This window comes from Bufo bufo, chromosome 5, assembly GCF_905171765.1.
Source record: "Bufo bufo chromosome 5, aBufBuf1.1, whole genome shotgun sequence".
Lineage (NCBI taxonomy): Eukaryota > Metazoa > Chordata > Amphibia > Anura > Bufonidae > Bufo > Bufo bufo.
In genome coordinates this window covers 482239988-482263471 of record NC_053393.1, presented here as the reverse complement: position 1 = coordinate 482263471, position 23484 = coordinate 482239988, and the positions used below count along the sequence as shown (strand labels likewise).

The 23484-nt window shown below is 45.8% G+C and overlaps 1 protein-coding gene across 1 annotated transcript in view; it reads left to right on the top strand.

Moving 5' to 3' along the window:
• LMBR1 (limb development membrane protein 1) overlaps positions 1-23484 on the top strand; it is a 161793-nt gene that overhangs the window by 29764 nt on the left and 108545 nt on the right. The window contains exons 2-5 of the mRNA XM_040434191.1: positions 3769-3841; positions 8849-8888; positions 11333-11472; positions 16836-16939. Of these exons, the coding sequence (XP_040290125.1) occupies positions 3769-3841; positions 8849-8888; positions 11333-11472; positions 16836-16939 (357 nt within the window). The remainder of the gene's footprint in view (positions 1-3768; positions 3842-8848; positions 8889-11332; positions 11473-16835; positions 16940-23484) is intronic.

The window sequence follows — 23484 nt, the reverse complement described above, 5'->3', positions numbered from 1 at the left end:
TAATTCATTCTCCGCGCTCCTTGCTTTGTTCCCTGGTATCTTCCTCTTCTCTCAGAGTAATTAAACAAGGCCAGCTTGTTATAGGATTGGAAATTGATGGAGCTTGTAGAACTTGTCAGAAGCCCGGTCTTTGGGAATTCATGTCACCCATCTCCGTAGCTCTATTACGGGGCAATATCCTGACAGCTGTCGCCAGCAAAGTGCCGTCACGCTGGTGAGTAAAACCACATTATTATGTCGCGGCGCCAATCCTTCACTCGCTTCCATCAAATCAATCTCCGCTTGTTCTTCGCAGCAGAAAATATTTCTGTGTGATCTGTAAATGCTTTAATTGGCTTTTAACAGGGATTCACTCTTCTCTTATGCAGATATTTCTTGTGTTAATTGATAACCTGAACGGATGCCCGGCTTCTGGATTTACGGCCTGATCTTCTCATTAGCGTGACAAGCTTCACCTTCTCTATCCTGGCTTTTAATATCCCGTTATTATAAAGGACAGTGATGGCGGCGGTCCGATCGCCTCTTTACTCCTTACTCCTAGAGGATTAATAATTTCTTATTAATAATGGCAGATGAATGAATCGCCTCTTCTGTAGGCAGGGTAAAGTTGTGCAAAGTCTGTATTTCCTTGCGAAGGGGCCACGTTATGTGACACGAGAAGTGGGAGGCATTTTTGAGATGGTCACGAGCCCTGGTCTCTCATAGGGAAACCTTGAGGGGTCACAATGGTAAATTGCAATTGCATCGCGACCAAAACGTTGGCAACGAGTTATGCACTATCCTGTGGGGGTCCCAGCGGTAGGACCCCCACCGATCTAATGATTGTGGATAGGGGATAACCTAATCTAACCAAAATACCCCTTAAAGGCCATCTTGGGTATCGTCGCCGCCTTTTTGTAATGTGAGAGCAGGAATTGGCAGTCTCTTGTAGGGTCTGTTCTTACTTGTCGCATATTGCAAATTAGAAATGTATTCCCGACAGAATTACATGATAAATCTGAGCTGACCCTCCTGAGTTTTTTATTTTATTTTATTTCTTTGCAGCCCGATAGATCTGCATAAGGATTAGTTCCATTCTGTGAGGCTAGTGTGCTGGCTTTTCCGTGAAGAATGCGCAGGAATAAGTAGCATGGGCAAAAATGTGCGCAGATATTTTGAATTAAGATGCTTAAAGAGGGTTTTCCAGATGTTTAATAGGTCTTCAAAACCATATGGACGGGGTCTCACACCCGGCACCCCCATGATCAACTGTTTGAGGTTGCCTCCTCGTAGCTTGCCGAGCACAGCACTGTCCATGGGTGTTGTAGAGCAGCCCCATTCACTTGACTTGGACTGAGCTGTGCCTAGGACATGTGGACGATGGACGGGACATCCAATGGCTTAGGAAGGGGCTGCAGTCCTCCACAGGAGTTCCACCGTAGCGGCAGAGTGCCAGGAGCTGAACCCCCCGCCGCTGTGATAGTAATAATCTATCCTGAGGACAGGCCATCAATATCAGAATCTCCGACAACCATTTAAAGGAGTTGTCAAACTTCATATAGTTTTTATTAAATACACCACCCCTACTCAGCGGGTCCTACACTGGGTCATGTGCCACTTGGGGACACAGCACCTCTTCCATGCCGGAAGTTTATATGCAGTGGACCCACTGACCCGGTGCATCTGGGAGCAGGTAAGTGTGCTTCCTTCCACACGCCCTGCTGGGTAGTGGGGGGGGGGGGGGGGGGGGGATAAAATTTTTTAAAAAACTCTATGAAGTTGGACAGTCCCTTTACAGAGATCCACAAAATACGGAACATTTGCAGATTTTAGTCAGAGGAAAATCTACCTAAAATCCTGCCCGTGTGAATGGACCTGTAGGCTGCCTGCACACTGCACTGTAGTTTATGCAGATTGTTCCCTTGGATTTTTGTGCAGATTTCACTGTGTTTTCGTACCAAATCCGCACCAAAATCCACATGTGTTACAAGTGGATTTTGATGAGGATTTGCCCTGATCTCGCCTTTCGCATTGTAAGGCTCCATTCACACGTCCGCAAATGGGTCCGCATTCGTTCCGCAATTTTGCGGAACGGGTGCGGACCCATTCATTTTCTATGGGGACGGAATGGATGCGGACAGCACACAGTGTGCTGTCCGCATTTGCAGTGCGCGGCCCCGATCTTTAGGTCCGCAGCTCCGCAAAAGATAGAACATGTCCTATTCTTGTCCGCAGCTTGCGGACAAGAATAGGCATTTCTATAGGGGTGCCGGGCGGGTGTGTTGCGGATCCGCAATTTGCGGGTCCGCAACACACCACGGACGTGTGAATGGAGCCTAAAGGTCAAATCTGCACTGAAAATCTGCACAAACAGTTGATGTGCTGGAGATTTCAGAATCCACATGCAAGTAAATTTCCGTATATCAGTAAAAAGCGCACCACATACATCAGATTTCGAAAATCTCATTAACCCTGCTGGTACTGTGTTACACTGTATTCCACACGAAAATTCTAGTGGAAAAAAAATTGTATTTTGCATCATAAGAATATACCCTTCGAGTTTGTCGCCTGTTTTCTTGATACATCTGGCTGGTTTTGCGCTAATTCTTTGCTTGCCCCATATCCGTGCACAGATTTGCCGTCTAGAAGTAGGTGAGAAACAGTAGTTGCTGTAATGGCCTCATTTCTTGTCTCTTTTAGAAGATGCCGTAAGATAAGAACTCCACGGCACACAGCCAGATACACATGTATGGCAGGAATGCTCTGTAGTGTAGTAGTCTAGCTGTAGCCTCATTCATGGTGCCCTCTAGTGGTACATTGTATGATTGCGGCTATAGTATTATAGTCTAATCTGTATTGTAGCATGTTTTTTTCCCCATGGCGTTGAAATCTAAGCATTAGGTTAGTTGGAATCAAAGTTTGCATCCACACGGGGCCGAAACGCTGTTGGTTTCCCACAGCAGATTTGGGTGCAACAAATCTGCAGCGTTTCACAGCTTTTAAACAAATCTCATCCACATTGTGTAAGAAATCTGCAGCAGAAATTGACCCGTGGGGAGGATTTTAAAACCACTGGAAGTCAATTTATGCTTTGCGATACAGTGGGTGAAATCCCTGTCGGACCTGCTGTGGAGAATCCACCCTGTGTGGCCATATCCTTAGAATCCTTATTTTTTATAATGTTTTCATTATATTTTACCAGTAATAAAGAACATGTAGTAATCTAGCACGTGTCTGGTCCCATTTTTACGGCTACTTTCAAATATGCGTTTTTAGCATTCCGGTTTTGAGATCCGGCAGAGGATCTCAAAACCGTTCCGTTTGGTCCCCATGCATTCTGAATGGAAAGAGATCCGTTCAGGATGCCTTCCGTTCCGTCAGCATTCCGCTCTGTGACCGGACACAAAACCGCTGCACGCTGCGGTTCCGTGTCCGGTCATCGAAACGGAACAAACCAGATCCGTTGCTCAAAACAATGTAAGTCAATGGTGACGGATCAGATTTTTTTAGGAACCTAAAAAACTGGATCCGTCACCCATTGACTTTTAATGTCTTTAGTGACCGATCCGGTTTGTTCCGTTTCGATCCTGATGTGTAATCAAAACGGAAGCATTTTGGGCAGGTTTTTAGATCCTCTGCCGGATCTGAAAACCCGAAACTAAAACGCATATGTGAAAGTAGCCAAATTGGAAGGAATTCTCTTACTTTCTATCAGTGTTTCACTTGTTTGATATTGGTGTTTTTTATGTGCCTTTTAAACAATTGTTTTTTTTTTTCTTTACTTTGTAGATCTGCTTTCTTTTGTTCGCCATTTTATATATTGTGTCTTATTTCATCATCAAAAGATACAAAAGAAAAGCAGGTGAGCCTTTGCCAGTCCAGTATGTCTATCGCCTCACTACGTGATCCAGTCTTCTTGTACATGGTGTTCAGTGCAGATTGCTTGACCCCCCCTATCCGGGTTCCCTATTATAGTGTATTAACTTCTTAAAGGGACCAGTCCTGCTTTATGAAACTCCTTACCAGCAGCTCCCATTCTGGTGGACTCTGTACGGCCATTCATCAGTTTGCTGAGTGGCCGTAAGCTTCTTTAACGCTGCCATTGGTTGATCTTGACCGTTTTTCCTGATCAACATCCATTGCTGAGGGAACATCCCCTCAACCAGTAAAGGGGTCGTCCCATCTATGTCTTTCGTGGCCAAGATGGGAATAAGCACAGTCAGCGACGGCCATGATTAGGAGCTAAACAGAGAGAGCAGCGCAGGAAGCGACGCGGTTTCCAACCCCTCTAATGGCTGGCAGTGAGCGCTGCGGCCACTTCCTAGGCTAGTAACATCACTTTCATTGGAAATATGGCTTAGGCGCAGCTTAGGCTACTTTCACATCTGCGCTTTTCCTTTCCACTATTGAGATCGGTCATAGGATCTCAATAGCGGGGAAAAACGCTGCCGATTTTGTCAATGGGGACAAAACTGAACATAACGGAGTGCACCAGAATGCATTCCATTCCGTTCCCCTCGCAGGAGAGAATAACGCTGCAGGAGGGTTTTTCTGTCCGCAATGTGGTGCCGAGCAAGACTGTTTCGTCATGACTCGCAAGCGTTTTTGCTGATTAATTACGGATTCAGCAAAGACGCAGATGTGAACGTAGCCTTAGATATCCAAGGGAGAGAACAGAACTGGAACGCACATCCCCATGCTATGCTTCGATCTAATAACTGCTTCTCAGCGCAATATATATACCGCCCTCTATGCTGCATGCTATACATGAGGCATTAGTATACAACTTGATCAAAAAGCATAAGCCCACTCCCCAACGACACCACGGCACTGCCCCAGCAGGCAGCGAGACCCGACAGTGCCAAACCCAGCACTGGGCCCCACCAACCCACCAGCACAGCACTACAGCAACAATGTCCTCCACGCAGTACCGCACCATGTGAACAGTTGTCAACGCTCAGCTTATCCTATGCTCTCAGGAACTGGTGCCGGTGGTCGCCGCACCAAAGTTAGAGTAGGTACCCACTTGAAGAGGCAACCTTGGCGTGGTGAGTGGGCCTGTGCTTTTTGATTAAATTGTATACTAATGCCTCATGTATAGCATGCAGCATAGGGGGCGGTATACTATATATTGCGCTGAGAAGCAGTTATTAGATCAAAGCACAGCATGTGGATGTGTGATCCATTTCTATTCTCCCCTTTGGATATTAGGCGCAGCTTAGTCACATTCAAGTGAATGGACCTGGGCTGCAATACCAAACACAACCATTGCAGGGCGTCACGCACACAGCAGAACAGTGTGCTGCAGTGCACAGGGGCTGTACAATTCCATAATACTGCCTTTTGCGCTGAACTACAGGCTCATTTGGGCTTCTTAGCTGGAAATGGCGCTCAGCCAATCACCGATGACCCGCCTCAGTCAAACAGCAGTGACAGGGATCGGGGAGGGGAGTATAACCTCTATTATTACTACAGCCCATTACAACACTTTTTTATACCACTGTAATACCTCTGCACTTGCATTTAAAGAGGTTTACGTGGAGTTTAATATTGATGCCCATGCTCAGTATAGGCCATCAATATCTGATTGGTGGGGGTTCAACTCCATGCACCTCCCCTGATCGGCGGTTTGAAGAGACGGTGTTGCTCCAGTGAGAGCTGCGGCCACTTCCTAGGCTAGTGACATCACTTTCATTGGAACTATAGCTTAGGCTACTTTTCACACTTGTGGCAGAGTGATCCGGCAAGCCGTTCTGTCGCCGGAACGGCCTGCCCGGATCCAGCAAAACATATGCCAATTGATGGCATTTGTAATGTGTTCACAGAGTACCACCAATTCTATACAATTTTTTTTAAAACAACCCCACAAAAACAAATAATAATAGATACGGTAGGGACACGGTGGTCCTGAGTCCTCCAAGGTTCTGGAGGGGACTGTTCTTCAGGTAGGGTTATAGCAATCGATTTGGGACCTTTCCCTAATGCTTACCCTTTGCTCCGATAATCCCAAAGAACGGAATGGCCGCCCCGATAGGGGCGATCCCGAATTCAGGAACCTCCTGTATGCCCTAGGATGGCCCTGAAGACCGGTGACACAGGCAACACCTTGATGGTATGCCCAATGCTTATATAATAAATACACCACAAAGGAATGAGTAAACTAAGGCTACTTTCACACTTGTATTCGGAGCGGATCCGTCTGGTATCTGCACAGACGGATCCGCTCCTATAATGCAAACGATGGTGTCCGTTCAGAACGGATCCGTCTGCATTATATTTCACAAAAAAATCTAAGTGTGAAAGTCAATGGGGGACAGATCCGTTTGAAAATTGCACCATATTATGTCAACTTCAAACGGATCCGTCCCCATTGACTTACATTGTAAGTCTGGATGGATCCGTTTGGCTCCACACGGCCAGGCGGACACCCGAACGCTGCAAGCTGCGGAACGGTCCGCCTGCTGAGCGGAACGGAGGCCAAGCGGAGCCAGACTGAGGCATTCTGAGCGGATCCGCATCCACTCAGAATGCATTGGGGCCGTACGGATCCATTCGGGGCCGCTTGTCAGAGCCTTCAAACGGAGCTCACAAACGGAACCCCGAACGCAAGTGTGAAAGTAGCCTGATTTCCCATAATTAGTAGAATAATAGTGACAAATTAATAGTCAGAGCAGGCTGAAGTGACATCTAGAGGAAAACCTCCTCAGTGGTAGAATCAGCTCCTGCACACATCTACAAGTATTCAACTCCTAATGTCTGCTGTATAATTTAGAGAGTAGTAATGAGGCACATCATACCCTAGCAGTAGTTAGTGAAGTGGTCGCTAGCTCCTCGACACGCGTTTCGCCGTCTCGCTTCCTCAGGTATTTTGTGGTCTATTCTAGATACATCAAATAATAAATGCTCAGTACACACAGTTGTTGTTCTAGATATTTAAATTAATAAATGTTGAGTACACAATGTCGTTTTAATAATTTCTACAATGTTCAGATGTGCAATAGAAAATGTACCGTAACTACGTAACTATCATCCAGTGGATGCTAAGTACACTGTTCGCCAGTATAGATTTTGTACCATGGGTACCTAAGCCATTACAGTTGACACCACCACTTGTTGGCTAAGGCTACTTTCACACTAGCGTTCGGGGCTCCGCTTGTGAGCTCCGTTTTGAAGGGGCTCACAAGCAGCCCCGAACGCATCCGTACTGCCCTAATGCATTTCTATGTGGATGCGGATCCGCTCAGAATGCATCAGTCTGGCAGCGTTCAGCCTCCGCTCCGCTCAGCAAGCGGACACCTGAACGCTGCTTGCAGCGTTCGGGTGTCCGCCTGGCCGTGCGGAGGCAAACGGATCCGTCCAGACTTACAATGTAAGTCAATGGGGACGGATCCGTTTGAAGATGACACCATATGGCTCAATCTTCAAACGGATCCGTCCCCCATTGACTTTCAATGTAAAGTCTGGACGGATCCGTCTGAACTACTTTCAGACTTAGAATTTTTTTTAAACTATAATGCAGACGGATCCGTTCTGAACGGATACAAACGTCTGCATTATGGGAGCGGATCTGTCTGATGAAACATCAGACGGACCCGATCCGAACGCTAGTGTGAAAGTAGCCTTAGGCACCCATGGTACTAAATCTATACTGGCGAACAGTGTACTTGGCATCCACTGGATGATAGTTTTTTATTTATTAATTTAAATATCTAGAATAACAACTGTGTGTACTGAGCATTTATTATTTTATGTATCTAGAATAGGCCACATTATATAAGCATTGGGCATGCCATCAAGGTGTTGCCTGTGTCACCGGTCTTCAGGGCCATCCTAGGGGCGATCCCGTATTCAGGAACCTCCTGTACGCCCTATCGGGGCGGCCATTCCGTTCTTTGGGATTATCAGAGCAAAGGGTAAGCATTAGGGAAAGGTCCCAAATCGATTGCTATAACCCTACCTGAAGAACAGTCCCCTCCAGAACCTTGGAGGACCCAGGACCACCGTGTCCCTACCGCATCTATTATTTGTTTTGCGCATTTGTTTATTTGTTTTTGCGGGGTTGTTTTAAAAATAGAATAAAGGCTACGTTTTAGAATTGGTGGTACTCTGTGAACAGGATTTATGTAAATATATACCGCCCATTATTATCTTCCCTCTGACGGGTAATTGTCTTAGTTGTGATTTCTTGATGGCATTTGTCAGGATCCTGATCCGTCTTACAAATGCATTGAAATGCCGGATCCGTCTTTCCGGTGTCACCCGGAAGGACGTATCCGGCATTGCGGTATTTTAAATGCCGGATTCGGCACTAATGCATTCCTATGGGAAAAAAATGCCGGATCGGGTGTTCCGCCACTTGTTCAGTTTTTTTTGGACGGAGATAAAACTGTAGCATGCTGCAGTATTATCTCTGTCCTGATCAGTCAAAATGACTGAACTGAAGACATCCTGATGCATCCTGAACGGATTGCTCTCCATTCAGAATGCATGGGGATAAAGCTGATCAGTTCTTTCCCGGTATAGAGCCCCTAGGACAGAAATCAATGCCGGAAAATAAAAACGCTAGTGTGAAAGTACCCTTAGGCGCAGCTTAGTCCCATTCAAGTGAACGGACCTGGGCTGCAATACCAAACACGTCCATTACAACTCTGCTTTGTTTGCTGTGAAGAGGCTGTGTCATCTCCAAAAAGCTGATCAGTACCATTACCAGGTGTCGGACCCTCACCGATCAGATATTGATGACCTAACCTGAGAATCGGTCATCAGTTTTTCTCTTCCAAAAAACCTCTTTAAATAGGTCCTTTCATTTTTCATATTTTGTTTTAATCTACAATGGACTGGAAGGGTAAGATGTCATTTTGTGTTACAGATGAACAGGAGGATGACGATGTCACAGTTAATCGAGTCTCGTAAGTATACTTCTGTTATTGCCAAAATTAACATTTTTAAAATGAATATCGGACAAGGGTTCTTAGTGAATATACACACGCAGCGAATTTATTGCAGAAATTTCTGCCATTATCCCATTCGTCTAACTGGGGCTTAAACAAATCCATGCACATGCTGCAGAAGCAACCCCATTCAGATGGACGGGACTGAAATATAATTCAGTTGCTGAAGTTTCTGCCTCATTGCATGTAATTGTACCCTTAGAGAGGTCTGTGGGGAACAGGACCAGAGAAGTTACAAATGTGTTCTTTTAGCACTGTGATGTTTCTGGCAGTGTAATTAGGCGTATTGTATTATTTATACCCACGAGTTATGCCAGTGGGAGGGAGACACAGGGCAGACTGCAGTGCATGGGGACACAGATTTTCTTTCTCAGACTTGTGCACAAAATATCATCAGAGCAAGGCTAGAAGCTGACATCACAGGTCATGTGACCCTAGGTGAAATCAGATAGGAGCCACTGTAGATAAAGTAAGTGCATGGTAAAACCCTTACATTTGCCTAGTTAGAAACATACAAAGGACATAAAAATAACTCGGACAACCCAAAGTTTCTGTAACATCCTTAGGGTACTTTCACACTAGCGTTAATCTTTTCCGGTATTGAGTTCCGTCACAGGGGCTCAATACCGGAAAAAACACTTCAGCTTTATCCTAATGCATTCTGAATAGAAAGCATATTCCGTTCAGGATGCATCAGGATGTCTTCAGTTCAGTTCCTCTTACAGTATTTGGCCGGAGAAAATATCGCAGCATGCTGCGGTATTTTCTTCGGCCAAAATTCCGGAACACTTGCCGGAATGCTGGATCCAGCATTAATTTCCATTGAAATGTATTAATGCGGTAGCAAGTACGCAGACCTTTAAAAATGCTAAAAATAAATAAATACTGGATATGTTTTTCCAGGTGACACCGGAGAGATGGATCCGGAATTTCAATGCATTTGTCGGACGGATCCGCATCCGGATCCGTTTACAAATGATATCTGTTTGCATACGGAATTCCGGATCCGGCAGGCAGTTCCGGCAACGGAACTGCCTGCCGGATTCTTACAACACAAGTGTGAAAGTACCCTTAGTATGAAATATCGCAAAACAGTATTTGGTACCCCCATAATCTCAATAAGCTGTACAATATAGTGAATATATTATTTATGGGGATTGGTAGATGGCGCTATTTTTTTTCCCTTTCATTTTCAGTAATACACTATTTATTTAGTGTTATGTCTGTGAAGAAAATAGCTTTTTAAGCACAGAAAATGTAGCCCTTCCAGCAGAGCAGGTCTGTAGTGTAATGGTAACTCGTCTGCCTGACATACAGAAGGTTTCGTGTTCAAATCCTGATAAAGACCTATTACATAATTTCTTTATTAAAAAAAACATATCCAACACAGCTTCATTAGTAGTCACTGCATTGAAGTGAATACAAATGAGGCTGCCAACTCTGCTTGGATCTGTGATGTCCCAGCTGGGAGCGAGAGGCAGAGACCTGATGCGACAGACACTCCCCGTGAGCAAACAGTCGTTCATCGGGCAATTGTGATTTTTAAGCACGCCTAAAAATCTGTTTGCCAGTGGCAGATCGTGCCGTCTAATCCTGATCCGCTGCCAACAAGCAACTAGACAGCATGGGGACTCACAATGACATAACAATCACTCCTCCCCGTGCTGTGGAGGCGATCGCTGCATGTAATAGCAGCGGTCTCCTCCGCTAGTGAGCAGGCGATTGCCGGGAAGGAAAGCTTCCTTTCTGACAATTGTCTGCAGAATTGGGCTGTCTAATACAACCTTAAGGCAAGGGCTTCATGGTGTCACTGGTTGCGGCCAGGATCGCTGAGCAGCGGTGATCCCATAGAAATGAATGGGATCGCCGCGACAGTCGCAAGAAATTCAGCCTATAATGGATTTCTTGCGACTGCCGCGTCAATCCCATTCATTTCTATGGGATCACCGCTACCCAGCGACCCTGGCCGTGACCAGTGTTGCCATGTAGCCCTTGCCTAAGTCTTCTCCTCTTTTTGAATCCACTCCTGGCTTTGGATTCAGAAACTGCATCATAAAATCTGGATGTGGAAACTCGGAGTAGTTACTTCTCTAGACTAGAGCTGTTGTTTTTTAGGATTATCCGGCACTTATATATTAGTGGCCTGTTCTCAGGATAGGTCATTACTATCAGATGGTTTAGGGTTCAGCGCCCAGCACGCACACAGATCCGTTGTTTTGGCCAGCCTGAGACGGCTGATCTGTGGGGGTGCTGGCTGTGGGACCCCCACCGATCTGATAGTGATCTCCGATCCTCAGGTCATCACTATCTACATAGTGGAATACCCCTTTAATAGATGTTTCTTTTCACCATAAGCCCCTCATTGTAGCTGCTATTAACTGCGGATTGTGTTTCACTCCTAGGCTGTTCCTGAGTACATTCACACTGGCCGTTTCGGCTGGTGCTGTGCTCCTGCTTCCTTTCTCCATCATCAGCAATGAGATCCTCTTATCATTCCCCAAGAGCTACTACATCCAGTGGCTGAATGGCTCTCTGATCCATGGTCAGTATCGGACAGGGAGTTCTCTGTGTTTCACCCCTCCTGACTTGTAATGACTTCTTTTCCTCTATGCACTGATAGAATATGTTTATTAGCTTATTACTGTTCTATGTATTGCACTTAGGACCCAGGCAGAGTCCCGTGCACCGGTCTATATGGCAGTGCCCGGAGAGTGTATATGCCATAACTTGCAATGGGGCTGAGCTGCAATACCTGACTCTGCCAATAGTGGTGCTGTTTCTTGAAGAATAAAAATACATCCCTAATTTGTCTAATCTTTTGCAATCCCTTTAAGCCTTTTGGAGGAGATTTATTCAACTGGAGTAAAGCAGAGCTGGCTTAGTTGCCCATAGCAACCAATCAGATTCCACCTCTCATTTTTCACAGCTCCTTTGAAAAATTAAAGGCGGAATCTGGTTGCTATGGGCAACTAAGCCAGTTCTGCTTTACTCCAGTTGGATAAGTCTCCCCCTTTATGTTTGATACCCCAGAATGCGCAGATGCTGTCTGGGGGTAAGAGAGGGAAGTAGATCGCTCCCCTTTACTGTTTGTTGCTTTATTTTTTAAAGGGACAAGGCCTATTTTTTCCTCATTATTATTTTGATAATGTAAGTTAAAATGGCATGCTAAAAATACAGCAACATTTCTTTAACCCCTTTTGCTGCCTTTGGTATCTGAATATTTTGAACCTCTGGTAGTCAGAACAATTTTTGCACTTTTGACATGTTTAAATAAAACCTAAATTACAAAATAAAAAAAACTATCGTACACCCCCCCCCCCATATGTTTACTGAAAGTAGACCCCTGACACATTGTCAAAATGCCATGCACCTTCATGCAATTTTGCATCCAAGTGTAATTTTCTAATACATTCTATAAAAATTGATATTAGTGGCTTAAATTGTGACTCAAGCAACAAATAATAGACATCATGCCTCCGAAAAATAAAAGTTGAACATGTGCAGTGTTCTTACATACAGTACCCCCTGGGCCAAAATTTGTATACACAAATGTTCATTAAAGAGGACCTTTTTATGTTTTGTTTTTTTTTGTTTGGATTAGGCCTGCACGATATATCGCCAAAGCAATCGTATCGCAATAATCACCGATTGCGATATGGCGATTTGGCTGACCCAAAAATGCTGCGATTATTTTTCGCTTTATAAGACACACTGTGCGCCTTTTTACGTGGCTGACACTGATGTTTCGCCGGCCGCTATGCTGCACAGCGCGGCCGGCGATACATCAGTTACAGGGAGGGGTGGGAGGCAAGTCGCGGCGGGCCCCGCGCACATAACTGTCTTTGTATGCAAAGTCTTTCTTTACTGCTGAAACAATCGCTCTCCTATTGAAACTCCTATTGATAAAATCAGCAGCATCTGTACTCACTATGAATGCACCGCAGTGAGCGGGCCGGCCGGCGCATGACTTCAGTCAGTCGCGCTCCTGCTTCATTAATGAAGTGGGAGGAGTGACGTTAGTAATGCGCCGGCCGGCCCGCTCGCTGCAGTGCATTCATAGTGAGTACAGAGGCTGGTGATTTTATCAATAGGAGTTTATAAATAGCAATTGTTTCAGCAGTAAAGAAAGACTTTGCATACAAATACATTTATGTGCGCGGTTTAGGACACATGAGGGGACATTAATAAAGTAATGCTGTGACACATAGGGCCATGAGGGGGACCAGCATAATATGTGTCATAGCACACATCCCCCATAACAGTGCATCATCCATAGATCCCCCATAACAGTGTGTCATCCGCACATCCCCCATAAGTGTGTCATCCGCACATCCCCCATAACAGTGTGTCATCCGCACATCCCCTCCATAACAGTGTGTCATCCGCACATCCCCCATAAGTGTGTCATCCGCACATCCCCTCCATAACAGTGTGTCATCCGCACATCCCCTCCATAACAGTGTGTCATCCGCACATCCCCTCCATAACAGTGTGTCATCCGCACATCCCCTCCATAACAGTGTGTCATCCGCACATCCCCTCCATAACAGTGTGTCATCCGCACATCCCCTCCATAACAGTGTGTTATCCGCACATCCCCTCCATAACAGTGTGTCATCCGCACATCCCCTCCATAACAGTGTGTTATCCGCACATCCCCTCCATAACAGTGTGTCATCCGCACATCCCCTCCATAACAGTGTGTCATCCGCACATCCCCTCCATAACAGTGTGTTATCCGCACATCCCCTCCATAACAGTGTGTCATCCGCACATCCCCTCCATAACAGTGTGTCATCCGCACATCCCCTCCATAACAGTGTGTCATCCGCACATCCCCTCCATAACAGTGTGTCATCCGCACACCCCCTCCATAACAGTGTGTCATCCGCACATCCCCTCCATAACAGTGTGTCATCCGCACATCCCCTCCATAACAGTGTGTCATCCGCACATCCCCTCCATAACAGTGTGTTATCCGCACATCCCCTCCATAACAGTGTGTCATCCGCACATCCCCTCCATAACAGTGTGTCATCCGCACATCCCCTCCATAACAGTGTGTCATCCGCACATCCCCTCCATAACAGTGTGTCATCCGCACATCCCCTCCATAACAGTGTGTCATCCGCACATCCCCTCCATAACAGTGTGTCATCCGCACATCCCCTCCATAACAGTGTGTCATCCGCACATCCCCTCCATAACAGTGTGTTATCCGCACATCCCCTCCATAACAGTGCAAATAGACCTCTAGCACAATTCCCTTAAAATATTGCATCGCATATCATTATGGCAATTTCTAGGGCCCTAATCGCAATCTCACAAAATTCCCATATCGTGCAGCCCTAGTTTGGATAAATACCTTTCCTTGGGGGGTACCCCCCGCTGATGCTGCCACCCTGCCTGATTTTTAAAAATATCGCTCCTGGGCCCGCTGTGTTCCTCGTAGTATACTAATACTGAGCATCGGTACAGGGAGGAGGAGACGCCAGGGTTTCTCAATGGGCGTCTCCTTCTCCCTGGCAGTGCCGCGATCCAATCACAGCGGAGAACGTCACAGCCAGGGAGGAAAAAAAAGCTCACATTAGACAAAACAAACAAATTTGACAAAAACAGATGCAGACAACTAACGTTTTGGTGTCGGTCTTGACAGAAAAGGAAAAAATTATATTTCTGTCCATGTTTGTATCCCCTCCCGAGAAGAACAAAACCCTTCAAAGACTTCATGTGTGAATCCGAACCTTCCTCTGTTTCCGATAATCAGAGAGCTCATTCATTTATTGTATGCTTCCATACATGGCGTCGGGATTTGCTTGTGGAAAATCTTCAATGCTTTACATTTAGAGCTCGTTCAGACGACTGTATGAATGGGTCCGCATCTGTTTCGCAATTTTACAGAATGGGTGTGGACCCATTCATTTCAATGGGGACGCAAAAGATGCGGACAGCACACAGTGTGATGTCCCCACCCTCGCCGTTCTGGGGCCCCGCAAAAAATGCAGAGGGTAAATTCTGCGCCAATGCAGAGGGTAAATTCTGCGGCAGACCGGCGGCATTTGCACTTTCAGTTCCGCAACAGGTTTTACTGTTGCAGGAATTCCGACAGGTACAGTGCAGACCTATCGTGAGTGGATGTACCCTCTCCTAAACTTTTGGATTTCTAATGTTGTCGTCCCAACAGTGGCCACTAGATGGCAATAAAAGAACACAAATGATTTCTACCTGTGCATGTGAATGAATGTTGTCCTGGATTATCAATAGTTTGTTACATATATTGTCCATTCAACTTAGACTACTTTCACACTAGCGTTTTTACTGGATCCGGCAGGGTTCAGCAAAAACGCTTCCATTACTGATAATACAACCGTCTGCATGAACGGATCCGGTTGTATGATCTGTAACATAGCCAAGACGGATCCGTCATGAACTCCATTGAAAGTCACAGCATGCTGCGGTTTGCTCTCCGGTATGAGAAGTATAGCCCCAAAGATGTATGGGAAATCTGTGTTTAAACTACATTTGCATGATACCTTATATAAAGGAGGCACTCCAGCATTGTTTTTCGTTAAAAACTATAGGGAGGGTTATCATAGATCAGCATTTTACACCGCGCTGCCAGAGGATGTGACTAATGTATGATGAGGAGCAGGCCCCATCATAAACTAGGCACATACGTCAGCTGTCTATGCGCCAGAAGATAAATGAAGATAAATGTGGGGGACCTGCCTGCCCCCTCCAATCCCCACCCTCACCATGCCCCCTTTTCAGAAAGTGGCGAGGGCAACACAGAAACAGCATTTGCGACAAATTTTGACGCAATTGTCATTTAAAAAGTCACAAACGTGAAGTTTGTGACTTTTTACACCAATAAAAAAGGCACAAGAAGATGAGAAATCTCCCCCTGGGTATCTTGGTGCCTAGACATTGCAGTGATTTCTGTCCCGTCTTGAAGCCCTAGGACTTTTGATTAGATTTCGATCAGATGCCATATTTCTCCTCTTCTTACAGTACTTTTTTTGCTAAACACCTTAAAACATTATGGTCTGTCTGTTATCTTTCTGTGAAATCAATACATATGTGAGTAAAGGTGGCTGTAGCTCTTGCTGGATGTCAAGTCTGCGGCAGACAGCTGTTCCTCCCGACACCTCCATACGCATGCAGTATCGGCTCAGTAATTCTCAACAGGGAGAGGGGAATAAGGTGCTGATAGACACCGCCGGTGGAGGCTCATCTCCCTTAAGAGCAAATGATTGGATCTGTTGAAGGTCTGATCCTTCTTTTCCCACCAACATCTGACATTGGGGGGAGGGGGGTTTGGAGTCAGAACACCCCCATATACAGTAGATGGTTGGCTAGTCCTGCTAGTTGTCAGATGTTCAACTAATGTTTAAGAGCATCTTAAAGGGGTTGTCCCATAAAAAAAATATTATACAGTTTTGAAACCAGCACCTGGATCTGAATACTTTTGTAATTGGATGTAACTAACAATTTAGCATAGCCACAGAGTTATCCAATAAAATGTTTCCGTATAGCGCCACCTGCTGTTTGTTCTTTTTCTTATTTCTTTGTCCTGCTCACTGAGATGGCCGCACATGCTCAGTTTTATCCTTCAGCTGCCTCCTGAGCTGTGATAGGGAGAGCATGGACACGCCCCCTGAGCTGTAATAGGCAGAGCATGGACACGCCCCCTTATCTGCAGCAGAATGGACACTCCCCTTGAGCTGTCAGCTTGATATAAATCTAGCAGAGCAATGAATGGGGAGATCTCTGGATCCATGTGAGGTACAGGGCTGGTTCTGGTTTTGTTAGAAAGAGACTGTCAGGTACAATCTTTTTCCATTTACCATAAAATCTCTCTTTCTAAAATAAGAAAAAAGTAATGGTTTTGTTTTAATATTTCAGGTCTGTGGAATCTCGTTTCTCTCTTTTCCAATCTGTGTCTTTTTGTCTTGATGCCATTCGCGTTCTTCTTTCTCGAATCTGAAGGCTTTGCTGGGCTTAAAAAGGTAACTTTAATTTTAGCTTTGGTCGTGATTGAATTTTTTAGAAGGTTTTTGTGAATTATGTCCATAGCTGATAATTTTTACCCCTTGGCACCATTTATCGTACATTTAGTCCTCTTTCACACGAGCGAGTTTTTCATGCCTCAATGTGTTTTTCATGCCTCATTTCTGCGTTCAGGAAAAACCTCAGCATGCTCTATAGGCCTTATGCATACGGCCGTTGGGCGGCCGTAGCCATATTGCGGCCCGCAAACGGCGGATCAGCAATCCATGGCCACCGGCCATGTGCACCCCGCATCACGGTTGCAGACCCATTCACTTGAATGGGTACGCAATTCCGGAGATGCGGAACGGATACACGGAACACCGGAAGCACTACTTTCCGTTGTTCCGCACTGCAAAGAAATATGACACGGACAGACCACGGACTCATTCAAGTTGAATGGGTCCGGCCCGCTGCACGGATGTTGCCCGTGCATTGGGGACCGCAATTGCGGTCCCCAATGCACAGAACGGCCGTGTGCATGCAGCCATACTCTGTGTTTTTCATGCAACTCTGGTTCCATAGAAGTGAATGGGTCTTTATTGAAAAACTGAAGGCATCCGGATGCTAAATGTTTTTCACTGAGGTTTTTTTTTACAAGTGGAAAGAACTGAAACACTGAACGCAGACGAGACTGACTGAAGTTGCATGAAAACCATCCATTTTTCCCTGAACAGATCCTGACACTATCTGTATAGTTTGTGTGAAAGAGGCCTTACAGTGCTGGAGCTATGCATTTAGCACTAAGGAAACAGCATATCAGATTGGTGGGGTTTAACACCCCGCACCACCGCCGATCGGCTGTTTACTCGTAGCTCTGCCCATTATGTAGTGTACAGAGCTGGTTACAGCAGTGCTGCTCCCACTGAAGTGAATGGACGGAGCTGTGTTGTGCTGGCGCTACGACGATGATCGTCGGACTTCTGGCGACCTGATATCAATGGCTTATCCTGAGACTAGGCCATCAGTGTCAAATCCTGGGCAACCCTTCTAATGCATCTTTAAAGGGGTTGCCTCACTTAAGCAAACAGCATTTATTATGTAGAGGAAGTTAATACAAGGCACTTACTAATGTATTGTTGATTCCTTTTGCTTGCTAGATTCATTTTCCCATGACATTATACACTGCTCGTTTCCATGGTTACGACTACCATGCAATCGCAAGCAATCAGTGATGGTAAAAGCACTACCAAGGTCCCAGCCACCAAATGGCCCAGCGCTTTTTTTCTATAGTGTGAAGCACGACCACCACTGATGGATTGCAGGGTGGTCGTAACCATGGAAACTAGCAGTGTATAATGTGATGGAAAAATGAATCCAGCCAACAAAGGAAGCAATATGGATAATCACAATACATTAGTAAGTGCTTTTATAGTATGCAAGCGTGGCCATGCTGATGGATTGCAGGGTGGTCGTAACTATGGAAACAAGCAGTGTATAATGTGATGGAAAAATTAATCCGGCCAGCAAAGGAAGCAATATGGACAATCACAATACATTAGTAAGTGGCTTGTATTAACTTCCTCTACATAATAAATTATATTTGCTGAAGTGAGACAACCCCTTTAACACCAATCAATATTGAATGGCATTCTGTAATCATTCACATAGTGCGTGACTTGTGTAATGGCTTCAACAGATGATCCCTGTGTAATCACGTGTTTAATATTATTTGTATTATTTTGGAGAAATAGTTATTAGTTGCTCTTATTAAAATTAATAAAACTTACTGATATACTTTTAATTCTAAATGCTGCCCCAGTGCCGGAATCCAGACCCCGTCTCCTGCTCCCAGCACCTCCCCTTCAAGGCTTTCTTGGTGAGGTGTATGAAGGCAGACTGGCTGAGTGCATTAGCTAAGCCAGTTCCCCTTTCTGTCTCTACTTCGGTTATGATGGAGGATGGAACTGGTTTAGCTAATGAACTGAGCCGGCCTGCTCTCTTCATTTATGTGGAGTGGAGCTGCTGGGACCATGAGAGGGGTCTGTAATTGGGACACCCAGGCAGAATGTAGAGTATATTGGCAAGTTTTATTCTTATTTAATGAACAACCCCTTTAAAGTCTATGGACACCTTCTGGACATTGTTTTTAGTGATCACATTTTACTCATTTTGGGATATTTTTTTATTTGGTTTTATTAACATCTTTATTAAAAATGTTAAGTAGTTTCTGAGACACAAGGGTGAAAAATCAATCTGACAGCTCACGTGTAGCTCTTATCTTGGTCTCCTGACCTCATAAACACTTATTTGACCAATGATTTCAGAAAATATGTCAGTGTAATACAACCCTAAGTGTTTATAAGGTCAGGAGATCAGAGATGAGAGCTACACATGAGCCATCACAGCCTTTAAACTATTGAAGACAGTACAAAGTTCAACCCCTCCTCATTTTTTCCAATTTTTAATGAGCAGAAGTTTCCATTCTCACTAAGGCCAGGTTCACATCTGCGTTGTGAAGTCCAGCACTGTAATCTGGTCACTGTATCTGGCGTACATGCCGGCTTTTAGAGAGAAGTCGGCATATATGCTGGAAAATAACCGGAATACTGCCGGATCCCATTACAGTGAATGGGCGGTGCAATACGGTGAACTCCTGCAGCCTGTTCCTCTGCTGGAAGAGACTGCCGGAGCTCACAGCGCAGATGTGAATCCAGCCTTAAAGGGAGTCTGCCAGCAGGAAAATGAGCGTTAACCTTAGCACACTTAGGGTTAGCCCCCCTGATTAAAACCATACAATTTATTAGGTAATCCATGGCTCCACTTCCGAGAGAACCCATATTTAAAGTAAATATGAATTAATTCTATAATATAATTGAGCTAAGTGCACCTCTGATGGGCCTTATCCCCTTGGTGCACCTAAGCTCCAGCCATTTCTGCTCCCAGATTGCTGATTGACAGGGCCAGGCTTCAGATACATCATCTCACCTGTCCCTGTAATCCTGTGCCTGCAACGCTGGTTGGAACCTCGGTTCACGTGCAGCTCAGTTGTTTCGGCCTGCCAGGGCCTCATGGCTGTATTGCTGATCCGCCAGGTTTTAACCAACGATGCAGGAGCGCAAGATTACAGGATGACTTACCTGAAGACTGGTCCTGTCAATCTCCAGCAGAGGGAAAGCTGGAAAAAGAAAGGTGCTTGGGTGCATTGAAGAGATCAGGCCCACCCTCGGTGCACTTAGCAGCTCATTTGCATGTGGATAATGGTTTTTCTGCATTGGAGTCACATATTACCTAGTAAAACCCTCGCAGGCAGTGTGCTTAGGTTAAAAGGGTTGTGTCACTTCAGCAAATAGCATTTATCATGTAGAGAAAGTTAATACAGGGCAATTACTAATGTATCGTGATTGTCCATATTGCTTCCTTTGGATGCTTTCAGCCGTAGACATTACTTAGCATTTTCTCAGGGATGTACCTACTTTCTTAGCGAGCTTGTAACTAGGACACCTTAAGATGCCATTTAAAGGATATTCTGGTTATAGAAAGTTATCCCCTACCCCAGGGGCAGGACCCCCACCGATCACGAGAATGGGGGCTCTATACCCAGTGGACGGAGAGGTTGGTCGGAAAAGCGCGCTGCTGCTCCAATCATTTCTATGGGAGAGCTGGAGATAGCCAAGTACAGTGCTGGTGTGGATAGGGGATATCTTTCTGTAAGCAGAATACCCCTTTAACTGTGGGCTTCCAGCAAGTCCCTCCTCTGTCTACATCGTCTATCTGGTTATTATAACGGATCATGTCGCTAATGTTTTTATACTGTAATCATTTTAGGGTTTTTAAAACAGACATAAAATACCTAACTATATGTTTGATTCTCCTCAATGGACTTTGTGCAGTATTTTTATTACATCTTTATTATGTATAAAAAAAAAAAGGGGGAGGGAGGACCGAACCTGGGTAAAGGTATTTGTATACACATATATATTGACCTATCTTGACCCAGGTATAAATAGGCTCACAGCCGTTTATCGTTATGTCGAATTAAAAGTGAAGTTTTAACACACACTTTTATACCTGGGTCAAGATAGGTCTAGAACAGTGGTGGGCAAACTTTTTTGTTAACTGAGCCAAATATCGCCAAAACCACGATTTAAATGTTTTTGGAGAGCCACATTTTTAAAACCTAAAATATATAGGAATGAAGCGCATGCTGAAGTGAATGGGTCCATGATGCGGGCTGCACACGGCCGTGTGCAGCCCGCATCATGGACCCATTCACTTCAATGGGTCCAGGATCCGGGGTATGAGTGCTACAGAGTGCTTCTGTGGTGCTTCTGGCTGTGCCTCCGCACCGCAAAAAAGTAGTGCATGCGCTGCAATTGTAATACACGTCTGATTTACCTCTACATATCCACAAGTATTTTAGCCTCTGTACCTTTCATACTGCAGCCATGGACGCAGTCATACACGCACTCTCCACATACATGGACGCACTCACACACGCACTCTCCACATACATGGACGCAGTCATACACGCACTCTCCACATACATGGACGCACTCACACACGCACTCTCCACATACATGGACGCAGTCATACACGCACTCTCCACATACATGGACGCAGTCATACACGCACTCTCCACATACATGGACGCAGTCATACACGCACTCTCCACATACATGGACGCAGTCATACACGCACTCTCCACATACATGGACGCACTCACACACACACTCTCCACATACATGGACGCAGTCATACACGCACTCTCCACATACATGGACGCAGTCATACACGCACTCTCCACATACATGGACGCAGTGATAGACACACTCTCCACATACATGGACGCAGTCATACACGCACTCTCCAGATACATGGACGCAGTCATACACGCACTCTCCAGATACATGGACGCAGTCATACACGCACTCTCCACATACATGGACGCAGTCATACACGCACTCTCCACATACATGGACGCAGTCATACACGCACTCTCCACATACATGGACGCAGTCATACACGCACTCTCCACATACATGGACGCAGTCATACACGCACTCTCCACATACATGGACGCAGTCATACACGCACTCACCATATACATGGACGCACTCATACACGCACTCTCCACATACATGGACGCACTCATACACACACTCTCCACATACATGGACGCAGTCATACACGCACTCTCCACATACAGGGGCGCACTCATACACAGTCACCACATACATGGACGCAGTCATACACGCACTCTCCACATACATGGACGCAGTCATACACGCACTCTCCACATACATGGACGCAGTCATACACGCACTCTCTACATACATGGACGCAGTCATACACGCACTCTCCACATACTTGGACGCACTCATACATGCGCTCACAATATACATAGATGCACTCATACACACAGTCACCACATACATGGACGCACACATATACAATACACATATATAGACACCCAGCTTTCCTGCTGTGCCTCTCCCCCATACTCTAATGCCTCTGCACTTGTGCCATGCAGGATAGCAGGGAAGCTGGATGACATTTCATGATATAATTCACCCAGCTTTCCCACTGTACTGCAGGTCACATGTGCACAGTCTGGGAAAGCTAAATATAACCGCAGTAATTCCCCAGCTACTCACATCACTGGTGCAGTTGTGGCAATCCAACTGATGTTCAGCTTGCTGGGCAGGGAAGGTTGGAAGGTTCAGGCTGCAGGAATCGTGGGTAGAAAAGGGGGCGGGGCTATTATAGCTCTGCCCACATCGGGCCGTCCTGTTGCTGGTCACTGTCCATCATAAGAACTGAGGAGGGGGAGAGGCGGAGCAATGCCACTGATGTCAGGTCAGTGACAGAGGTGCAAGGGCAGGACTCTGGACCCGGTGCAGGAGCAACACGCCCTCTTTTGCTTTGTGGAACGCAAATGCGTCCCACAGGCAAGATTCCTCTGTAGTGCAGGATGGGTTGGTTTCGTGGGAGCCCGCACCAAAGAGCCGCATTCAAGGGTCTAAAGAGCCGCTTGTGGCTCGCGAGCCGCACTTTGCCGACCACTGGTCTAGGCCATTCTTGGCATTAATATATATATCTTTATTATGTACAGATGAAATACTGGTTTTTATTCTACTGACAAATTATGCATGTTTTATGGTGTTCTATCTGGCATAAACTAGTGACCGAGACCCTGAGGAAAACACTGCGTCACTTACCTGACCCAGTATTGAGCAGCTGCAGCGCAAGCCAACACACTGCACAAGCTCAGAAGACCGTGAGCTCCCAGATCTCCCCGTTCCTCCGCTGGTTGACAGTGATCAGCCGGTGGGGATGGCAGCTCGTGGATATAGAGAACTGGGAGATCGTGAGTACCAGGACTTCTGAGATCATAGGGTGTATTGGGTGGACTTCATTACTTTGCTTGTGATGGAACTGCTCAGTCCTGATTTTAGCAAAACAGCTGGGTAAGGGACCCTCAGTAAGTGACCCTCAAACAGGGCAGCATACACCTGGTGACAAGTTCGCTTTAAAGGGGTTGTCCGGGCTTTTTCTATTGATG